Source organism: Diachasma alloeum, unplaced genomic scaffold (genome assembly GCF_001412515.2).
Source record: "Diachasma alloeum isolate Michigan unplaced genomic scaffold, Dall2.0 Dall_scaffold_00368, whole genome shotgun sequence".
NCBI classification, from domain to species: domain Eukaryota; kingdom Metazoa; phylum Arthropoda; class Insecta; order Hymenoptera; family Braconidae; genus Diachasma; species Diachasma alloeum.
The window spans coordinates 304,220-328,044 of NW_021680507.1; the positions used below are offsets into that span (position 1 = coordinate 304,220).

At 40.0% G+C, this 23,825-nt stretch overlaps 1 protein-coding gene across 1 annotated transcript; it reads left to right on the forward strand.

Moving 5' to 3' along the window:
* The first annotated feature begins 5 nt into the window (after positions 1-5).
* On the forward strand, positions 6-23,215 carry LOC107041592 (microtubule-associated protein futsch). Its single transcript, XM_015262202.1, has 8 exons — positions 6-660; positions 4,105-16,312; positions 17,944-18,153; positions 18,224-18,343; positions 19,756-20,013; positions 21,091-21,207; positions 22,227-22,298; positions 22,526-23,215. Exons 2-8 carry the CDS (start codon positions 4,286-4,288, stop codon positions 22,607-22,609), a joined length of 12,888 nt encoding a protein of 4,295 aa, XP_015117688.1. The 5' UTR covers positions 6-660; positions 4,105-4,285; the 3' UTR covers positions 22,610-23,215.
* Positions 23,216-23,825: the final 610 nt, after the last annotated feature.

The window sequence follows — 23,825 nt, forward strand, 5'->3', positions numbered from 1 at the left end:
TCTCTTTAGAATCGTGGTAAACATAATCATCATATTCTCATTCGTACGAGAAATTGGTTGAAATAATATATAGCCTCGAGAGAGTGCAAATACCGAGGGAGTCCAATCGACGCAAAAGCCACCACAGTTCGATTATAATCACCCTCATTGCTATTACTCCGTAGACATTCCGTTGCGCTGCCTAACGAGAGTAAACATAACGGAAGCTAAGCGAGTTATTACGTCGAAGACTTTTGAGGGGTTAAAAAATTCATTGAGTGCTCATATTGAGGAACGAATAATGCTAGTGGGATTATTCGCTGTTTGGTCGAGTTTTTAGGTTAGTGTGACTCGTTCAGAACAATTTGGTCTTGGGACGATAAGGCACGGTAGGACTGGGTGCTTGCTCTCATCTGCTCGGACACTTGATCATTTTTTTTTTTATTCATGACTTTATTCAGGAGAAATCCATTGAGTTCTATTTGGTGATGCATATCGAGAGTGATAATAGACCGATCAGGGCAAGAGTAGTGCATGAATTATTTTGTTTCTTTACCGTGTATATATCCATTTAGCTGTGGAACAGTGGATTAGAAAATCGAAGAGTGCGATAACTTGAAGAGTGTGAGACGTTATTTTCAGCGGAGACTGACTCGAACTCTTTCACTTTGTTATCAAGAGGTAATAGGAGTCAACATTATTTATCGTTTTTTAATTTGATTAATGATAAGTATGGGGTGGAGTGAATATCAGGGTAATTTTGCTAAGACCTTTGGAATGAGGGGGTTCAGAGGGATTTGTTGCACGATTTTTTTAATGATACTCTAATGGGATGCCAAATGTCTGGGTTTCAAAGAATTGCGAAATTCAGAAATGGTGGCGACATTATTTTTAAGGTTATTTTGTCGTATATATGAATCCATGTAATCCTTGTAGATAATTGGCTGGACTGCGTACTGGAATTGTCGGAAAATTTTCAATTTTCAATTACCTCACTAATTCCAAAGTTCATTTGCAGAGAAATTCACTGAGAGACCTTTACTGCAGATAATTTTATGAGCTGTTAAAATGGTTTTTCAATCTTGTCATTGTTTAATTCTCAGCTTGAAATGAATTAGCCCTAGTGGGGATTCGCACGTGGATCGGAACGTCCCTGATTTATGACAAGAATTTGATTGTCGTTTTTCGTTTATCAAAATCTCATCTGACAACAGGGTCAATTATTTGAATACAAAATATTTGTAAACAATTACGCACTTCGCAAATGTCTGAAAAAATTGAGGATTGGAGGAATGTATCTAGAGTCCTGCCTTATAAATAATTCATTCCTGCATAATTCATAGTATCAGAAATCTCAAGGAATGATACCCTGAGAGAAAAATGACAAAGTTCTCAGACAAGTCTTACTTGTGCCGAGAAAATGGTTTTTTGAAAATTATCAGAAAAGGATTTTTTTGTGCCAAACATGCAGAGAGTGCGCCGGAGTGAAAAATTTTTGTCGCAAAAATAGATTGAGTAGTTGAAAAAAATTGCATTCTCTTTACACGCAAGAAATGGAATTTCTAGCACTACTCCTTCGTTATTCGATACTCCCATACGTATTTTGCTCCCGAAAAATCTTTGTTTTATGCGAAACAAGGGATAGTAGTTTTTCGTTTCGGCTGTCTAATAATCACAGACAAGAAATGAACCCTTAAATGAAACAATAATAATTATATGATAGCAATCTTGTAACTTAGGGATAAAATATTTGTTGATAAATTTTCCTCTATATGAGATATTTTCATCCTGAAAAGGCACCGTCTGGTGTGAATTATCCGCCTCTCGAGCCAAATATTTCGTTGCTGTCGAAAGCAGAACAATTATTCATGTTTGAGACTTTCAAATTCGAACCGAACAAATTCTTTTTTGGCAATTTTCAACTAGCGATTTTGTTGGCCTAAACAAGACTTGGTTGACCACGTGTTTGTTTTTCTCTCTGTGTACATTAAAAAGTTTAGCAGTGCTTTCACGTAAGCATCTCAGAAAAGACTAGTTATTCAAATTATCTTCTCAAACCCCTCATTTTTATTCACACCCCCTTTTGACGAAAACTTGTGAAAAAAAACTTGTGAAAAAAATCTTTTATATTTCAGAATTTTAGAGCACACATCTTCAAATATAAGAGATTGAGGGAATCCATCAAGAGACCTTTCGTGCAGACAATATTTAATGTCCCAGGTGGAAGATCTCTTGACATTCCTCCTTCATGTATTCAGGGTGTCCAGCCGTCAGGGAAATCTGGAAAACCGGGAATTGTCAGGGATTTGATTGGTCTGGAAATGTCAGGGAAAAGTCAGGAAATTACGACAACTTTCTGGAATTAAAAAATTTGAAGCTTGTTTTCTCCAAGTAACTAAATTTTTGGGAATCCTTCTGTTGACAAAAAACGTTGTCCTGGAATTTGATCTCAAACTTACTTAGAAAAGTGGGATGTTAACATCTTCCCGTGGGATGAGACTGAGAACCCACTGTTTTTGCGGATTTTCTATAGAAAATTCTAAATTCAGCAGTCTACGTTTGAAAGGAATTCTCGAAAATCAAGATTTGGTGGAAATATTTGAAAAATATTCACCACAAATATACGAACATTCAATATTTTTTCAAATATTTCCACCACAATATACAAACTGCAAAAACACTGAGAGTTTCAGCCTGGTTCGCTAGAGAGATGTTAGCATCCTAATTTTCTAGAAAAATTTTTCGCTGGACGTATTTTTGTTGAAAAGTTGACAAAGCGATCACCTCTTAAGGGGACACCTCGCTAAAATTGAAAAGTCTTTGAAAATTCCCCTAGCCATACTTCCTTTATTGCGCAATTTCCATCTGATGTAGATTTTTGTATTCCACAATTTTCGTTAGACTCTAGAAAATGAAATTAAGTACCCATTTTACGTCATAAATTACGGACAATAGCCTATGAAAAAAATTTTTCTTTCAAAGCACTCTTTTTTGTTTGTTCTTGTATAATGTCTAAAAAATCGAGTGGAGCAGATGGACTAAATCTAAAAGATTCAATTTTTTCTCAATTCATTCTATGCAATTAAAAACGAACACTCAATTTTCATTCATTCATTCATTCATTGGGCTTGAGTAAACACTCAATTTTATTCTTTGAAGTCTGACGAACATTGAAAAAAAATCTGAATTGGCTGAAAATTACGATCCAAGGAAAATATTCACTTGATGGCTCTTGGATGACAATTCACTTGATGGCTCTTTTCACCAATCAAAGATAATTTCGCCAATCAAAGACTAAATGTAAAAGATTCCATTTCTTCTCAATCCATTCTAGCAATGAAAAACGAACACTCAATTTTATTCTTTGAAGTCTGACGAACATTGAAAAAAAATCTGAATTGTCTCAAAATTATGATCCAACAAAAATTTTCAATATGAAAATAGAAAATGACAACGAAAATTCACTTGATAGCTCTTTTCACCAATCAAAGATAATTTCGCCAATCAAAGACTAAATCTAAAAGATTCCATTTCTTCTCAATCCATTCTAGCAATGAAAAACGAACACTCAATTTTATTCTTTGAAGTCTGACGAACATTGAAAAAAAATCTGAATTGTCTCAAAATTATGATCCAACAAAAATTTTCAATATGAAAATAGAAAATGACAACGAAAATTCACTTGATAGCTCTTTTCACCAATCAAAGATAATTTCGCCAATCAAAGACTAAATCTAAAAGATTCAATTTTTTTTCAATCCATTCTAGCAATGAAAAACGAACACTCAATTTCATTCTTTGAAGTCTGACGAACACTGAAAAAACATCTGAATTGTCTCGAAATTATGATCCAACAAAAATTTTCAATATGAAAATAGAAAATGACAACGAAAATTCACTTGATGGTTCTTTCCGCCAGCCAAACATAATTTCACGGGAATTTCCTCAATTTAACCAGAAAAAGTCCGGGAATTTTGTTGAAACTTCCCGGTTTCACAGGACACCCTATGCCCCCAGTTCCCAAGACATCCCGAGAACTGTCCAATATTCTATTTTATTCCCATCACCTCCCCAAACCCTCTCCAAAAGCATGGAAAAACCAATAACAAATGTTTTCTGTTCCAGATCTATTGCCAAGCACCCCAACACTCCCCTCCCGCGAAGTTTGCCCTAAACCCCTGTCGCTATCCCTCAAGCGGCCACGAAAAAATGCTCCAGACAGCATTGACAATCACCCCCGCAGCCCGCTGGTGATGATCCCCCCACTTACATTGGATCAAATGTGCTCACCTCAGATAAAGGTGCGATGAGTAGTAGTGGCTTCCGAGAACGAGGCTTCGTACCACAGGGGCGTTTCGAGGGGTCACACGCCGGCAACCAGGGGGATGGTCCTCGCCAGAGCAATACTCGCGGCTTCTCCCGAGGTTCCTTCAACCCTCCACGTCGAAATGACCGCCCACAAATGGACACGTGGCCCCCTCCAAACCCCCAGTCCTTCTACCAACACAACCCCCACAACGCGCCTCAAACCTGGCAGAGTCGTGGACGTTTTCAGGGAAATTTGAGGCATCAATTCCGAGGGGGGTCCAACTACCCTGCCCGCGGCACCCGAGGCTCCTTTCCCCGAGGCACAGCCCCGAACTTCAGATCCCCGAATGGCAGAGGAAGCCAGAATCAATATCCCAATCAAGACTGCAGATGGAGATTTCCCTATCGAGATTTTCCACCGCAGAACGAGAAGCCCGAGGATCCTGGACCCCCTCCCCTAGGCTCCGAGGAGGAACGCAGACAAAAAATAACAGACGCAGTTGACGAACTGAAGCGCAAGCTCCTGTGCAACGATGGAACCTCCACTGAGGACATGAACCTCTGGGACGACGACTTCAACATTCCTGGACCTGAGCCAGGGGATGAGGGAACACTCAAGGGAATACCTGAACTGATGCACGGACCCCCTGAGATCGCCCTCACCACTAGTGACCTCAAGGACATTGGAAGAGTCGACGTGGACTCTGGACAGAAGTCCACGAACATCAACGAGAATGATCCCGACTGCGAGATCATCGACGTTGCCAAGAGCGTGAAAACATTCAGTGAAATAACCATCCACGACTCTGAGGAGATACCCCTGGATTTGCCTGAGAACAGCAATCCTGATCCTCAGATTAATGCACAGGAGAATCTCCCCGAGGACGAAGGAGATTTCACGAACGACGAGTGTTTCCTGAAATCAATTGAACTCAATAACTTCAACGATGACTTCAATATCCCCTCAAATAACGACGGGATTACTGACGAAAATGTATCAGAGGATTGTCCAAACCCTTCAGACGCACCTCCAGATCCAGAAGACGTCGGCGAAGCCCCGAGAAACGACGAAAAATCCCCAGAGCCTGCAAAACCAAACGACGATCTCCAGAGTTCCAATCTCTCATCGATGCATCCATCCCCAGTGGAAAGAGCTTCTCCTCATCCGTTTGAACTTCCTCAACGCAGAGAGCCCTCCCCCGACGACTTTGTCGATCGAAAAATCTCAAATAAATCGAGAAGCGATGTTAACAGAAACAAACCTCGAGTGTGCCCTGTCGAGTTCACCCCCGAGTCTCTCCCCAACGCTAACTCTCCAACAACTGAATCCAGAGAATCCACGAGCCTCCATAAATCGCCGCGCAACTTGAATTTTCCCCAAAAAATCACCGTCAACATCAAGAATCCGTTGGATAAACGATTCACTCCACCTCCATTACCAGCAAACAGAGCGCCGCAACCAGCGGAGTTCGATATTCTCCAGCCGCCGCCAGTTTTTGATCCACGGAAGAAGAACAAAGAGCTGCAAATTGGCAATTTAATGCCGGATTACAATGTCATGTGTCCTGGAGGCTACTCGATGCCCCCGATGATGAATCTACCACCAGTGGATTACGGTATGGGACCTGGTTACAGCTCCATGACGCCATTCGTCCCCATGAACTATCCCCCAGTCATTCCTCCGTTGGATTATCCCACTCCATTGGGCCCTCCACCTCCCCTTAACAGTAATTTGAATGCCGGATTAAATCCCAATTTGAATCAAATTCCAATGCCCGAGAATCCACCCCCCGCTGCCAACGAGGACGACGCCTTCAGGGAGTTGAGAAAAGCCATGGAATTTGCCCAGGAACTCATGGGAATGGGCGAAACTGACGACATTAATTTCGAAAAAGAGTGTGAAAATGGTTTTGATAATTTTCCAACACTTCCTGATTTGCCGCCACCACTTCCACCTCTGCCAGTGCCGCCGGCTGAGGAAGAGATTCAAAAGAAATCTAAATCGAAGAAGAAGAAGAAGAAAAAAGAGACGAGTCAAGAGGTCGAATCCCCCGAATTTCCCTCGGTATCTTCAGTTCTTGGTGACTCCACGGCTGCTCCAGCTGCTGCTTCAGCCCCTTCCATTCCCCATCCTCCATCACCATCCATCACTCCTCCACAAACCATCAGTACAACCCCCCCACCTCGGACCATCACCACAACTCCCCCAGTAATGATAAAGAAGGAAATCATGTCTCCAACAAAAGAGGATCGCCCTAAAGTGACATTTAACCTGAGTCTCCCATCGAAAAAATTGGAGCAATCAAATGACTGGAGAGAGCAAGTCGTGTCACCAGTACCAGTGGTTGAACCTGACGTAAAACCAGCAGCAGGTCAAGCCGAATCTACTAAGAGAGCCGAGAAATTGGAGAAAAAAATGGAAAAAGTCGTTGAAAAACCGGAAAATCATCCAAAAAAGCAGCTTCCCACCTTGGATCTGATGGACCTCCTCAGATCCTCTCAATTCGACACACTGAACTTATTCTCCAGTCCTTCATCGAGCACATCTCGTCCCTCCCACACTCCCGAGCCATCAGAGACGCTGCCGACTCCCTCGACCTCATCCAAAAAACCACAGGAGGCGAGCTGGAAGGACCGTGTCATCGGTCGTTTCCTCAAGATGTCGAAGAACGATATTAAAAATATGATAAACAACTCGAATCTTCGTAAATTTGACATCGCAATGCAGCACTTGGTGAAGGAGAAGAAATCCTCACTCTCCCTGGAGATGAGAAATACGGAGGACGAGAAAATCAAGAGTAAGGACAATGTTTACGATAAAGAGGACTTCATACATCAGTTGAAACAAATACTGGATCCAGCAGCAACTGTTGATATCTCCGATCTGCCGACGAATTTTATCCACCAATTGAATGAAGTACTTCAGCTCGATGTACTTCCACAAGAGGATAACACTGTTGAAACCACTTTATCCAACCAAGAGACAACAAATACACCTAAGATCGATGAGTTACGCCAGAGCGAGTCGTCGCAAACGTTAGGGATCAACGCACCTGTTATTTCCACTGGCGATACATTCAAGTTGGGTAAGATCGATAAACGAGTGAGTAAAGACACAACAAAGAGCTTGGCAACTAGCAGTGACTCTACAGTTAATGCACGTAGGGGTAAACGTTGCAAAAATCCAACATTCACTGATAATAATCAGCCAAATCAGCTAAATCATCAGTTTCATTCACCAGATTCAAGTTTATCGTCGCAAATATCAGTACCCACTGAAGCTGGTGCATTAATAATGGACGAGTTGGATGATATTTTTACTGCTGGAATCAACAGAGCGAGGATGACAACAAAAACAGCGACACAAAATGCCAAACAAACATCAGCATTCACTCACAATTATGGAAATAATTATGCTACTAATTCCATTATTTCGAGAATTGAAACACCAATTGTGGATAGAGTTGATAGAATATTCAATACTGGCATTGCTAAGGCTAAAGCAGCGTCAAAGAGCGATGATCAGAGGATCATGAGGTCTCGCAAGGGCTCCAGTGATCTAGATTTTTTCCGTAATTTAACCAAGGAAGAGTATGATGCAAGGTATGGAGAGTCCTCTCACTCTTCTCACGACAATCCCTACAAAATAATGAATTCGAAAAACAGTAAAAAATTCACCGATCAGATTAATGGAGAAAGAGATCAGGATCCATTTTTGAGGACTCACACTTACTCTCCTCGTTTGCAAAATAATTACGGTGAACATTCAAATGAGGATATTACCAGTGATGAATACGACAGTGCATCCTCCTCGGGTAGCTCTGACAATAGCTCTGACGAGCCCAGCATCGACGTCTCTCGGATGTTGCGTTTCATAAAGGAACGAGAGAAAATGGCCAAGAAGAAGAGTCTCAATGAGGAGATTAGGGACGAGGTGACAGCTGAGATTGAACGAAAACGCAAGGAGAAGCGAGCGCACAAAGCCTCAAGATCAAAGAAAAAGGACAGGAGAGTAAAACGTCGAAAGGATAAGCATCACAAGAATCGAAAGAAGAAGAAGAAGAGGAATTACTACTCTGGAGATGAGGAGACTTCTCAAGATCGTTCGTTGCCCCTTCTCGCTGAGCACCAAATTAAGAAAGAACCTGAGGAGGAGGAGAAGGTGGACAGGCGAAAGCAGATGGCATCTCCTCAAGTTCAACGTAAGAGACCACTTGTTGGGCCGAAAAGTGCGATGGCTAAAGCTGCCCTGACGCATCAGGAAGACCCTAAAGCTCCAACAATCCGTTCCCCCTCGATTCTGGGAGCCAAACCGACCCATCAGCCCAAGTTATCAGTCACTAATTTAGCCTCCGGTGCCAGCAATCCATCTCCAACGATCGCATCACCTTCTAAACACTCACCAGCTCACTCATCCCCCACGAGTTTGAGCTCTAGCAACTCTCAAAATCCAAATCCATTCCTGAAGACGAAAGCACAGCTCAAGCAGATGCCGGAGGTGGTGAAGAAGACTTTTGAGAGACCGGGGGGTGCTGAGGCCTTCAAGAAGAGTCTGGAGAGGAAGGGACTCTCTACACCTCCACACCAGGTGAGGCCTATGGCCGAATTGCTGGGGAAAAATGCTGGATTGGAGACTGAAAGTTTCGATCCTACTGTTACTGTGAAGGTCGAAACTGTTAGCCCGACTAAACCAGCTTCCCCTCCTGTCTCTTCGGTTTGGGGACCATTGCAGTCGAGTGCTGAAGGCCTTGGGAAGAGTTTAGATAGAGTTGAGAGTAGATCACCTCTGACTGTGTCTGAACCTGTAGAAAGTGCCAGATTTACTTTTCTTCAAAGGAATAAACTCGTGGAGGACACAGCAATTAGTTTAGCTCCATTCGTTCTTGATAATGCCATTTCTCTGAGGATGAACAGACCTCAGGAAAGTCCTCAGCAAATTTCTTCAGGGACCAGCGAGGCTGAAGGGGCGAAGGGCGGTTCTAGACCGAAGAAACTGGACTTTAAAGCGTATCAGGAGAGGGCGTTGGTGAGAAAATTGCGAGCTGAGGGGAAACTTCCACCTCTGCTGGAGAAAATTGTTCCTGATGAGAAGATCCAGGAGAGATCTGAAATTAATCAAGTCTCTGGTGGTTCCACGTCTCTCAATGATCCTGTCGCTTCTGCCGCCCCTTCTCCACCAGTTCTCGTTAAAGAAACTGTGACCAAGAATTATTTGCCTTCTGAAGAGGCAAAACTCGGGGACAAACAGAGGGATAAAGTGAAGACGATGCAGAAATCTGCCCAAATTCCCAGTTCTAAGGAGAAAGTCATCGATCAATCGGATGTGCTCAAAGGAAAAGTTTCACCTCCCACCGAAGCTAAGATCAACGCTAACACTGGTCGATCGATTCCACCCGGACCACTGAGCTCTAAACGTCGAATAAATTCTGGTGAAATTTCGAAAAGAGAGCACAATGTATCTTCACCAGCTACAGAGGGGAATACCTCCTCACAGCCACAGAAATCTGTGGAGAAATCTGGAATAGTGGAACAGGAAAAGTCTTCACAGCCACAGAAATCTGTGAAGAAATCTGAAATAGTGGAACAGGAAAAGTCTTCACAGCCACAAAAATCTGTGAAGAAATCTGAAATACTGGAACAGGAAAAGTCTTCACAGCCACAGAAATCTGTGAAGCAATCTGAAATAGTAGAACAGGAAAAGTCTTCACAGCCACAAAAATCTATGAAGAAATCTGAAATAGTGGAACAGGAAAAGTCTTCACAGCCACAAAAATCTGTGAAGAAATCTGAAATAGTGGAACAGGAAAAGTCCTCACAGCCACAGAAATCTGTGGAGAAATCCGGAATAGTGGAACAGGAAAAGTCCTCACAGCCACAGAAATCTGTGGAGAAATCTGGAATAGTGGAACAGAAAAAGTCCTCACAGCCACAGAAATCTATGGAGAAATCTGGAATAGTGGAACAAGAAAAGTCCTCACAGCCACAGAAATCTGTGAAGAAATCTGAACTAGTGGAACAGGAAAAGTCCTCACAGCCACAGAAATCTGTGGCGAAATCTGAAATAGTGGAACAGGAAAAGTCCTCACAGCCACAGAAATCTGTGGAGAAATCTGGAATAGTGGAACAGAAAAAGTCCTCACAGCCACAGAAATCTATGGAGAAATCTGGAATAGTGGAACAAGAAAAGTCCTCACAGCCACAGAAATCTGTGAAGAAATCTGAACTAGTGGAACAGGAAAAGTCCTCACAGCCACAGAAATCTGTGGAGAAATCTGGAATAGTGGAACAGGAAAAGTCCTCACAGCCACAGAAATCTGTGGAGAAATCTGGAATAGTGGAACAGAAAAAGTCCTCACAGCCACAGAAATCTATGGAGAAATCTGGAATAGTGGAACAAGAAAAGTCCTCACAGCCACAGAAATCTGTGAAGAAATCTGAACTAGTGGAACAGGAAAAGTCCTCACAGCCACAGAAATCTGTGGCGAAATCTGAAATAGTGGAACAGGAAAAGTCCTCACAGCCACAGAAATCTGTGGAGAAATCTGGAATAGTGGAACAGGAAAAGTCCTCACAGCCACAGAAATCTGTGGAGAAATCTGGAATAGTGGAACAGGAAAAGTCCTCACAGCCACAGAAATCTGTGGAGAAATCTGGAATAGTGGAACAGGAAAAGTCCTCACAGCCACAGAAATCTGTGGAGAAATCTGGAATAGTGGAACAGGAAAAGTCCTCACAGCCACAGAAATCTGCGAAGCAATCTGGAACAATCGAACAGGAAAAGTCCGCTAAGAAAGGAAAAATTTCACTGAAGAGACGTAATAAATTCAATATTCACTTTCGACTGTGTAACAGAGTTAGCAGCGATGGTCTGCCAGACGTAGTTCCAGTGGAGGGTCTCCCCGACCCCAAAATTCAAAACTCGAATCTTCAACAAGAGGGAATATCTGAAGAAGCTGGAGATACGGGTGCTCCAGAGTTTGTAAAAGCACCAGATAACGTGGATTCAGTATTAAAAATGACGATTGATGGTGAGTTTGACGAAAAAGAAGCTGAATTATCCTCAGAAAGATTGACAGGAGTTGTTGAGACCACATCAACCCCTGAAGAAGCTGCAACGTCCGAGCTTTCATCCACAAACCCATCAGAACCGTTGAAGTCTCCATTTGAGGATCCACTGAGTACTTACGACCCATCAGAGAAACAAATATTACCAGTGACGACAAGCAATCCTTCAGACATAATTTCACAGCTCGATGTGACGCCTGAGCTTCTCAAAAATGAGGGAATCAAGTCTCTGGAGCTCCTGGAAGCTCCAGCACAACTGAACAACGAGTTGCAGCTTTCCACAAATGTCCCAAAGGGTTTACAAGATACGGATAAGGTTCATCCAGCCTCATCAGGGATTACTGCAAACCCTCAAGACTACACAGCACAGGAAGAGACAGAGAATCGGTTGGAAGCTCTAAACGACTCCCTGATCGAAGCTCCAGGTGATTCTCTCGGAGTTCATGATGCATCTGCACCCTCAATATCCCCTCTAGAGGTTCCTCCAGCCCTTCAGAGTCTCCAGGAAGAGGCTCTGCCTCCAGAATCACTGAATTCACCTCGAGAACCCCAAACCTCATCGATAGAAAATTTGAAAGGCGTTGATCTCAATGAGAGGAACGATTTAGCTTCCCTGAGGGCTGACGAAGCCACCTGGACGGTCGATCCTGATCATTTAGGTCCAGAGGACCTCCACAATCTCCAAAACATTCCAGATTCAAAGGAGGAAGAAGCCTCCTTCGCTGAGTCTCACACAAATTGGCAGTTAGAAGCTGAAATATCAACGGAGGAAGCAAGGAAGAATGTTGTCCTCCATGACAGAGCTCTGGTGGTGGACACTCCGAGGAATTCTCTGCTAGACGATCCAATAGCCTTCGCCACAACTAATAATTCTCCAACGAATGAGGGAGAAGCTACTGATGAATTTGGAATTCTATGTGAGAATGACATTGAGGGCTCGATCTATGAGAATCAGCTGGCGGAAACTTCACCTATTGATATGATTAATGACTCCTCACTACCTTTGAGAACTTCATTCACCCCAGATGATGAACTCGTGGGGGGACTGGATAACGACGAGGATTTGGATCAGGCGAATCAGGTGGCGATTGTGGTGAGGGAGCTGATGGAAGTGGGGAGGAAGGCTTCTCCTGATAGACTGCCTTCTTTGATTCTTCAGGGGATGATTAGGGAGACTGAGGAGGAAGTCAAGACGCCTGAGCAAGGAGAGGAGGGTGACGGCACTGTGAATATCACTGGGGAAGGTGTTAAAATCGTTGGAGAGGGTGATCAAAGTACGAAATTGGATGGAGAATCTGCTGAGAGCCATCGAGAAGTGGAAGACACTCCTAAAGTAACTGAAAATATTACTAAAACTCTGGTGGAAGTTGAAAATATCCAAACACTTGAGGAAGCTGGAGGAACTGTCAAAATTACTGAGGGCGATGATAAAACCCTTGAGGAGGCGGAGGAAGATATTAAAGCTCTGCAAGAAGCTGAGGAAAAAGATGCTAAAGCACCTGGAGGACATCAGGCACTTGACAGTTTCGACGCGAGTATTCCAACAGCCGATGAATTTGTTCGAATGCCTGAGCTAGAGGTAGAGCCCCAAATGCAGATTCTAGCTCCTGAAGATGTTGAACATTCGCTGAACTCTTTGGTAACAGAGGAATCTCCTACTTCTCAATCCACTGACAATCAACTGCCAAATTCATCGAGAATCGATGATTCCTCTGCGGTCACTAAAACTGAAACATCTTCGGGAATTAAAGAGGGAGAGGAGGTCATCGAGGAAGAAAAATCACAGAAAACAGTGAATCAACAGGATGAGAAGTCGAAATCAACTCAACTCTCGGAGAATCTTGATAACAGGGTAGATATCGATTCACCATCTTCTTCGAGACCTTCCCCTACACCCTCGGAGCCGTTACCCACTCCATCAGGACCCTCACCACCTCCAGAGACCGCGAAACCCGAGGAGAAAGACAAATCGAAGGACTCAGCCCTCGAAAAATCGAAGGATCGTCATGCAAAGAAGCAAAAGGACGTCGATCCCCTGAAGAAGCTCAACAAATTATCAACATCAACTCGTGAACGAAAGAAGCACAAGCATCACGACAAGAAGAAGTCAAAGATTACTGAGAAACGAGTGGAAGAGGCGATAAAATCAAATATCGTTGTGGTCTCTCAGCCAACAACGAAGATTGGGGTGATGGCGAGGATGAGGGAGATTGACATCGCCATTCAGAATCTCATGAACGAGAAGATGACACTCTACCAGATGTTACAGAACGATGAGTGGCCGATCCCTCAGGCTGACGTCCCTGAACAGTCGTCAGTGATCGAAGAAAAACCGAAAGCCAAATCGGACGATCCAGAGGAGAAATCAATAGTTACGAAGACACCAAAAGTCATTGTGTCTCGATTGCCTGACGTGTTAGAAAATGAACAGTCCAATACGTCTGACACTTCATCGAGTAAATGCGTGCCTTCGGATGTGACTCCTAACGACACTGTCAAGCCCCAGAAAAATTCGAAAAATGAGGAGAAACGTTTACCAAATTGGGAGGACAAAATTCCTCACAAAGCGAAGAAGCGAGGCCACAGTAAAGACGATACTGAAGTCATCAAACCCAAGGAGGCGAGGAGAGAAGGCCCAGCGGACTCTTCCGTCTCCAAAGCCTCCGAAGATTCAAACAGCAAAAAAGACAAAAAGTCAAAAACTCTGGAGGAGCCAGTGAGGAAACCTGTGAAGCTGTCGCAATTGATTGCTCGTGACTTCAAGCCTAAACCATCGGTTCCAAAAGCGAAATCTTCGAATGTCAGCGAGGAAAGAGGTCGCGAGAGTCGATCGAAGAGTCTTGAGAAGTCTTCGGCGAAACATAAAAATGTTTCTTCTCATGTGGAGACTAACGAGAGTTCGGAGGTGAATGCAAGGTCTGACGAGAAGAAGAAGAGGAAGAGGAAGAAATTGAGTAAAGGAGCTCCAGAGGGCCAGAGTCTTCTTTATTCTGACGACAGTACTCTGGATTCTGTTGATCGAGCTGCAAGTGATCAGAAGAAGGCGACGGGTTTGGCCTTGCTGGAAGAGAGTATGAAGCGAGAAGCCGGAATGAAGAAGAAGCAAGACTCGAAGAAATCGAAAGAAACCACTGCTGACGACGACAACATCGACTTCCCCAAATCAATTTCATCCAAGAAGAAACATTCTCAGAGAAAGTCCAACACTCACGGAAAGAAATTGACGACTTCTGAAGCCCCAGAAGATTCTAAAAGTAAGAAACATGTTCTGGAAGTTATAGATGCTGTCGCTAAAAATCGAATTACCAATGTTCAAAAGCCCGGAGTGACAAAAAAACAGGAGAAAACCGAAAAAACCCCTGAGAAAGTGCCAGAGGACGTCAAGAAAAAAGTTAAGGAAGATCCAAAGAAATCTCAAGAATCGAAAATTGAGGCGAAAGCCCAAAAGAAAATTGAGACAAAATTGAATCTCATTGACTCTGATTCATCCGACGAAGATGTTCCAAAGCAAGAAGAGTCGACTGGCCCCGCCGATGTCAGGACCCACGTTAAGACGCCCTCCAAACGTCTTGAAGACTCTAGTGATGAAAAAGAGAAAGAGAAAGAGCCTCAAGAGCCTAAAAAACCGGAGGGACCATCAGATTTGAAAACCTCAACCTTGAAAGCCGCAATATTGGACGATTGGTCAGACACTTCCAGTTCCACCTCCTCGAAAGGTCTGCAGAAGGACAAGAAAACGTCGCAAACCTCCAAACCAATCGTCGAGGAATCTGAGGACGAAGTCAAAGGGATTTTGGAATCGGAAAAGATTCCAAAATCAAAGCAAACTGATATTAAACCATCGAGACCAGAAAAGCCAGTGAAATCAAAATCAAATGCAAAAGATTCAGACAAAAAATCGACTTCAAAGGAGGCCGATAAAGTAATCCCATTAGAAATGGAAAAATCCAAGAAAGATGAGAAGGAAAAACCCAGAATTCCCTCGCGAGTGGGAGATGAGTCTCCAATTGAAGGTGACGACGAGGACGAGGACATTTCCATAAGACGAAAGGGCACATCTAGGAGAAGTAAAAAGCTGAGCAACAGGAGAAGCAACAAATCCTCCTCTCGAAGTAGATCCAGATCTAAAAGAGCTCTGCGATCAAGTTCACGAGATTCATCACCGGAGATTGACAAAGTGAAGAAGCGACCGCGCTCCGGAAGCTCTACGAGCTCAATACGCAGTCGAAGGAAGTCTTTCACCTCCAGAACTGAGCCTCACCTGAGTAGACACAAAAGAAAACGACAATTCGTGGAGAGGAGTCGAGAAGAAATGATGAATTGCCGAGTTGAATTGATTGACTGCAAGTATTTGTTGACTTTACGACCTGAAGCTCATCCTCAAACGTTTAGACGACTCGGGATATCTAGGATAAATCCTTGGACACCGCCTAAATGTATGGTTTTGAGTGATGAGAAGAGCAGGAGTGAGGATGATTATCAGTCGATGATTGTGGTCGAGATTGACGATAACGTCGGCAGTTCATCGGCGGTTGAATTGATTGAGGATGGAGTCGATCCTGAGGAGGATAAAATGTCGGACAAGTCGGTCTGTCTGGGATTCCCAGTGTCCCCTAGGGTCGATGAATTGGCGAAGGACAGGAGGGAGGAGCAGGCGGAATTGGGGGAAATTGAAGAGACTGAGGTGTTGGGAAGGAAAGGAAGGGAGGGGGTGAGTGAAGGGGATGTTGAGGTAATTGATATCAAGGAGGAACCCATCACGACACCGGACAGTAGCACTGAGGAAGGCTGTGGTAATGGTGGGGATGAAGTGGTGGAGAAAGAAGTGAAGAGTAGTGAGAAGGAGGGAGAGCTGAAAGGGAATAATCAAGAGCCCGGCGATGGTGAGGGTAAAGGGGATGATGATGAGAGGGAGAGGATGAGGTACAGTGCACACAAGGGACCCATTCTCGATATTAAGGTGAGTGAAATGAGTGGAGTTGCTTTGGGGGATTGGTAATTTTTTTTTACATTTTGTAAGAGAAGCTTGAAGAAATTGATTAGAAAAATCATTGGCTCTTTTTTTTGTGGGAAAGCTTGAAAGGAACAATGATGTTTTTTGGACTTTTTTCGGGGAATTTAATGCTTTTGAAGGTATTTACTGACTTAGTAACATGAATATTCCGTTTTTTTTTAATTGTTTAAAGTGATTAAATCTACAAGATTTATTTACACCATCAGTGATGTTCTATTAACTTAATCTAAATATTTACACTTCTTACAATCATTGATTTTAGATATTTAATCTACTATTCATGATAAATGTCTGTAGCAGAGGAGGGTGGGGTAAAATGGACACTTTAGACTTTTTTTTAATTGTTCGTAACTCAGAAACAAATTTATCAATTGAGCTCAGTTTAGGCTCGTCACAAAGGGAAAGAATTGTTCTTTGTATTGAAAAAAAACATTATTAAATTTCATTAAAATTTCAACCCCTCATTAACATTTTTAAAAAATTCAAAAGTGTTCGTTTTACCCCAACCTCCCCTATTATAAGGATTTTTGGATCAACTAAGCAGTTATAATTATCCTTAAGGCCCGGCTTTCTTTCGAACGTTATCTCGATTGTTTTTCCATCTTCATAATCTAAAACATATCACAATTTCCATTCGATTTCACAGAGCATTTCAGATTATCAAATTAAAAGAAACAACCAAGATTACGTTCGAAAGATAATCCACCCGAGCCTTAAAATATTAAAAATATGTTAGCAATTCTTTCAGAAATATTTTTGGGGCTATTTTACATGAACGGTGCAATTTTTTTTATTAAAATAACGAAATTAACTGCCTAGGAGTCGAATTGAAAAAAACTAATTCGTAATTGTTATTGCACATATTTTTCCAAAAATTTTGACAAACAAAACCTCTATACCTCAAAAATTGGAAGGTCTGGACTATTTTTAACATTTTGAGCGTTTACGGGGTAAACGAACAATAAAAAATTAGTGTTTTGCACTAATTATTCGTTTTTAAACATATATAATCGATCTTCAATGTATGAGAAATCTAATTCCAAAGGCCCATGACTTTTAAACCTCATAGTAGTCTCTCCTTAAAGTAGAAATGCCTTTCGGCATTTTTACAAAAAGAATTTTTGTAATTAGGGGAATGAAATAAGTTGAGTCATCATCAGATTTTACACTGTTTAATATAAGTAATATTTTTTACAGTTGATGAAGTCAAGAAATAACTAAAACAATCTGTTGTGTTGTTCCTAATTGGGCAATTAATAATAAATTTTCAAATTGAATAAATCTTGTTGAAGCTTGAATTCAGTAGCGAAGTGGTAAAAGGAGATAAGTCAATTTTGACTATTGACCAGTTTTCAATCAATATCTCGTAATCTAAGAGGCATAGCAAAATGTTTGTTATAACATTTTTTGTGGAGCCGATTGAGTGCTACAACGAATGTGATTGCGAAAATTTCGCTATCTCCCTTAGATTCGGAAATATTCCTGAAAAACTCAACTGGGAGATAAGTCGACTTATCTCCGTTAACCACTTCACTACTGCATTTATCTAATTCTTCAGTGATAATCGATGTTTTCAGGTATTTGGCGATTCTTTCCTGGCAGCTAGTGAAGACGGCGCAATCTACAGATACAGTCAAAAATCAAATGGAATATTGAACATTTACAAGGGACATGAAGCCGCTGTTACGTGCCTTTACGTACATGAAATCCCAGGGATTACAGAGAGCAAAAAGTGGTTCCTTTTTTCTGGGTCACTTGACGCTAGTTTACGTTGTTACGATGTCATGGTAATTGTAGAATTTTCTGTATCTCTGTAACTCATAACTCAGTATTAATTTGTTTCACAATTTTCTCCAGGGCGGGATACTGAATCGTCCTAAAGTCACAGTTGGGAGTCCCATTCAATGCATGGATGAAGCCTGGGGAAGTATCTTCATTGGAACTAAATCGGGCCATATTTCACGTTATGACATCAAGGTAATTGTCTAATTAAGGCCCGGGTGTACTATCTTTCGAACGTTATCTCGATGTTTTTTTTTCATCTTTCGTCATCTGAAGTTGTCAATTGAGTTCTGCATCGTGCAGAAGTTTTGAAAAATTATGAATAAATAATAAGAAAAAAGTAGAAGAAATTCTTAATTTTTTCAAAAAGCATTTTTAATTTATATTCAAAATAAGTTGTAAAAATGTGAGATAATCTGCATTCAGATTCTCCTATTCTTAACTTCAAAAATGTGAGATAATCTCTTAATTCTAGCTATTAATTCTAATCAACTTTGTTCGAAGAAAACGTTAGTAAACGCAATATTAAGAAAGTAGAATTATTCTATTTTCCTCTGACCTAAATAATTTGGACAATTATGATTCGCTTATTCGTGTTTCATAGAATCGTATTCATGAAATGGTCGCGAAAGCCTCAAAACTAAGATTCAAAAAATGAAAAAAAATCAACTTCAATTATTTAAATTCTGCTAATTTTCAAATTATTTACCTCAGGAAATTTTGTGAAAATAATTCTTGAAACTTAAAAGATAAAATGTTTCAAATAAACTCATTTAGTTATGTTTGTGTACACACAAACAAATGAGAATGGCATCACGAGGATATTTGAAGCTTCAGAATAAGTTGAATAACGAGAAATTGAAAAATGTATCTGATTTACGGTGACAAATGGCGGCCTGTCCCCCAATATCATGCAGGGGGAAGACTGATTTCGTAAATCTTTTCCCACACTGCACAGAGACATTTATTACGAAAAAATTTCTTTGAAAAAAGTTGTAATATTTTGGAGAATTTTTTAACCACACTTTTATCACATAAAAATGGCAGATCACTACATACCACTGTTGTGAAAATTGAGATACCTAGCCGCCACTTCCCACGAGGAGTTAGTGTTTTGTTATCCACCATGGAAAATGACAGCTAATATATAATTTGCCACAGCGAGTCAGATATTTGTAATTTCCACTTTTTTCAACTCATTCTGAATCTCAATTAAAAACGCTCTTTGAAAAAGTTGAGAATTTTTTCTATTTTTTTTATCATTCTCTCATAATTTTTGGGAATTTCTACATGATGTACCCCTCAATTGACAATTTTGGCTTACGAAAGATTAAAAAAATCCAGATAACATTCGAAATATAGTACACCCGGGCCTTAATCATCCACTTTATTCATTAAAAAAAAATTTCAATGGAAACAAATTTCATTCATTTTTAATTACTAGAACGTTGATAAAAAAATATCTGGAGAAATGTTTGGTAATTCAAAAAATGTTCATTAGATGTTGGCAAAATCATCTGCGGATGAGCTTCCCTGGAATTCATTTCACTGTTCACATTCGCAATAGAATTCATTAAATTATTACTATTTCTATATTTTTTTTGCAGACCGGAAGTTTGAGGGAAGACAAATTAGATTTTTCTGATAAGCCAGTGCTCGCTTTGCGAGCGTCGACTGAGGGCCCACGAAAAATCCTGATCGTTGCCTCTCGCAACCAACCAATTACTATTCGAGATGCCCAGAGTGGTCTTTTCCTCAGGACAATAGCTGGACAGCGAACTCATACGGTTTACAGCCTTATGAGGGACAGAAATCTCGTCTACTGTGGAACGAGCAGCACTTCCATTCCTGTATTCGATTTCATTGTGAGTACGCCCACAAAAATGATTTATTCGAGTCAAATGAAGTAATAAATAATTATTTTTTTACTATTAAGAAAACTTTATTTGATCCAAATAAATTCTTTATTTACAGCAAATAAACAGTTTTGTTATATTAAGAAAATTTCTTTATTTGAATCAAATAAATTTTCTTTTTGAATTAAATAACTATTTATTTGATACTAATAATTTATTATCGTTTTTAGATGGTAATAAACTCGCAAAAGACTGCATGAAAAACATGCAATAATTATTAGTTGCTGTACATACATAACGTAAGACATTTAGGGGACGGGAATAGGGGGAATTTCGGTTTCATGGTTTCACTATCAGGGAGACGATATATTGCAGTGACAAGTGCAATAAAAATTGAATCGGAATGATTCTATAGAGCTTAAGTTGCTCAGATTGCACGTTTCCTGTATTAGATTCATACCCACTTTTTCTTCATAGCTCATAAATACTGTGAAAATACACTTTTGAAATTCTTCCACATAATACATGAAAATGTGATTTTCTTAAAATAAGAAAACTGTTTATTTGAAATAAATAAATTGTTTTTTTTTACAGAACTATGGCCCAGTTGCACCAAGCCCTGTTATCCAAATAAACCCCAGGGTAAAATTTTTCCTTGGGGTCAATTATATCGTCGGGGTCATAATTTTTCAATATTTGACACGAAGAATAATTTTTTATTTATCCTGTAGCCCCATTTGAATTAACATTGGGATTAAATTTTATTTTTTGTGCCTGGGATAAATTTGAGACACTCTCCCGGGTAAAATAATCCACCGAACATCCAAATTTACTTTTTTTTAATCTGACGTTTTCGATACCCGCAGCTGGTGCAACCGGGTCTAGATTTTTTTTTTATTATACCCAGAATTTGTAAAAAATATTCTTGAAAGAAGTAAAAAATTTCTAATAAAGTTTTTTACTTGATTCAAAAAAACACTTTTCTGGGTGTAGCAAAGAGAAAAACAACTCATTAGAGGAATTAGTGTTTACTTGATAACTATGCGACTGCTATCAATGGGAATCTGATTTTTTTTTGTGTTTCAGAGTGGAGAGCAGGTGACGCAGTACACAGCTGGTGTTGGTATTGTCTGTATGAGGCTTTATCAGCAATTACTGTTTGCGGGCTGTTATGACGGGAATATTTACGTTTTTGATACCAAGGTATGACTGTTTAAAGAATTACATACATTTTTCGAATCGTTAATTGAATAAGGAGCAATTCCGTATTTTTTTATATACTGTACTTTCTGTAAACCTATATTTATACACTCATGTATTTTGTCATGGACGCAACTGTGTAAAAGTTTCGACAAACTACTGCATTAATATTTTTCTCTAACAAATACATTTTTTTTCTTGACATTCATATATTTTACTGAAAATAATTATTATTTCAAATGATCGATTTTTCTGCTTTTCATATATTTTTTATATACTATACTTTCTATACACCCATACTTATACACTCATGTATTTTCTCATGGGTGCAATTGGTTAAAAGTTTCAACAGAATATTGCATTAATTTTTTTCTCTATCAAATTCGACATTCATCCACCACAATACATTGAGAGAAAAACGACAAAGTTCTCAAACAAGTCTTACTTGTGCCAAGAAGATAGTTTTTGGAAAATTATCAAAAGAGGATTTTTTTGTGCCAAATATGCAGAGAGTGCGCCGGAATGAAAACTTTTTGTCGCAAAAATAGATTTAGTAGTTAAAAAAAAAATTCTTTTTTGGCAATTTTCAACTAGCGATTTTGTTGGCCCAAACAAGATTTGTTTGACAACGTGTTTGTTTTTCTCTCAGTGTAGATATTTCAAGTCACGGAATACTATTAATTTACAAGTATTTACATTATTAAAAATTTTATCACAGTCACGAAACAATATCAACTTACAAATTTGCACACGCTGACCCTTTCAAGAGTTGCAAATTTTGTAGAATTCATTTTGATTTCATGACCGTGTGTGGTTCAATTGTTAAAGAAGTTTTTTCATATGGGCGAAAACAAATCAGCCCCAAAGTGTATCGGCGGCACAAAGTAACGTACCGACAAATATCATGTCAAAAGACCCATTCAGTGCTGAGACAGTTACTTGGGGAATAGATACTTCGATTCGTCTCTGAATCCACATTTTCCAGAGGTTATTAATCACTGTGTCCTTCATTTTTTCCTCAGGAACCAAAGTTGATTTGCAGCATCCCAGGCCCTGGAAATATGTTGCTGAGTATGGAAATCATCGACGAGACTGTAAGTATATCAACCGGGCCACTATTAAATAGTGAAGCGATTCGCTTTCAATCTGCAATTTTACAATGTCATGAAATCTATTTTTCTAATGAAACTACCAACATTATATTCTGGTTCTCTTGAAAGCCCTCTCTATTGAGAAAATTCAATTTCACCGATAAACCTGAAAGATTATAAAAAATGAGGAATCAACGACAATTAATGTTAAATTTTAATAAAAATTACAGATCATTGCTGGGAGTAAAGACCGACAATTGCACGCATGGCGTATGCCTCCTTCAGTTCGTACAATTCTCCTTGAGAGAACCTAGCAAATGCTCAGAGATCATAAATTTAAGTGCCTAGAAAGTCTAGTCAAACGTATAAAGACTCAGAAATTGAATGCAGAAATCTAAAAGTTGATATGCGTCTGCCTGACACAGAACAAATCGTGAAAAGTGTATGATAGTATAAATATTGCACATACGTCTTATTTTTTTTTTTTTTTTGTACAAAGATAAGTCAACAATGCTGAAAAACACCATGAAATGTAAAAACCATTGTTCTCTAATAGTCGTAAAAATGTTGGTTTATAAGTTCAAAAAAATCGATATATTAGTACAGTATTGTTTCGTTCAATGATTTTTCCCCTCTGAGAGGAAAAGAAAAAGATGGAGGTAATAAATAGGAGTTTATCTATTTATTATAGTGCCAAATGTACCGCTATTTCTGTTTCATGTTCAGCATGTTTATTTAGTGTATAATGTGTTGAAAATAAACTTAAGACAAAAGTACATGAACATGCTTAGAACTAAGGGTCCACTAGCGAAAAATACGAATGGGAATAACTATTAGTATAATTTTTTTTATGAAAAATTGTCAAAATTATAGAAAATTTACATTGAAAGGGATTAAAATTATTCGCCACATACATTGAATTATTTTTGTTAACGCGGCTCGAGCTCAGCTATATATATTGAGAAAAGTGGGGATTTTAAGGAAAAAAATTTGATCCTTACGAGGTGGTTGGATAGGATTACTCACGCCATGGGAAGCCAACTCACAGAATTGCATTATAATTTGCCCTATTTTCCAATTGAGAAAATGATAAAGTAACCTGAGGGTCATATTTTTTGCTTCCGTCAAAAAGGCGTGGGGATTTCTCAAAAATTCCTCACTTTTCTCAACATATATAGCTGCGCTCGAGCCGTGTTCGTACTTTCCTAATTTTATATCCTATACTTACTGGGAAATAGATTCTGTAGTGAAGTGATGAAGAAAATTAGTTCTCAGAAAAATCCCACAGTCAATTTTTTAAATAAATCTAATAGTTTGTTCTTTCTTTAGAAAATAACATTGTCGACGAAAAAGTGTCTTGATATATTTGACTATATCATCTCTCGGAAGTTGGATATTTTCGTAAATATCTTTGAAACTGGTGACTTTTTCAATGCCAAGAGAACTTACACTACTGAATTATCCACCCAGTATTGAAAATTCATTTCTCTGCTTGTGGTCCCTGAAACAATTCTGCAAATGATGGATTCT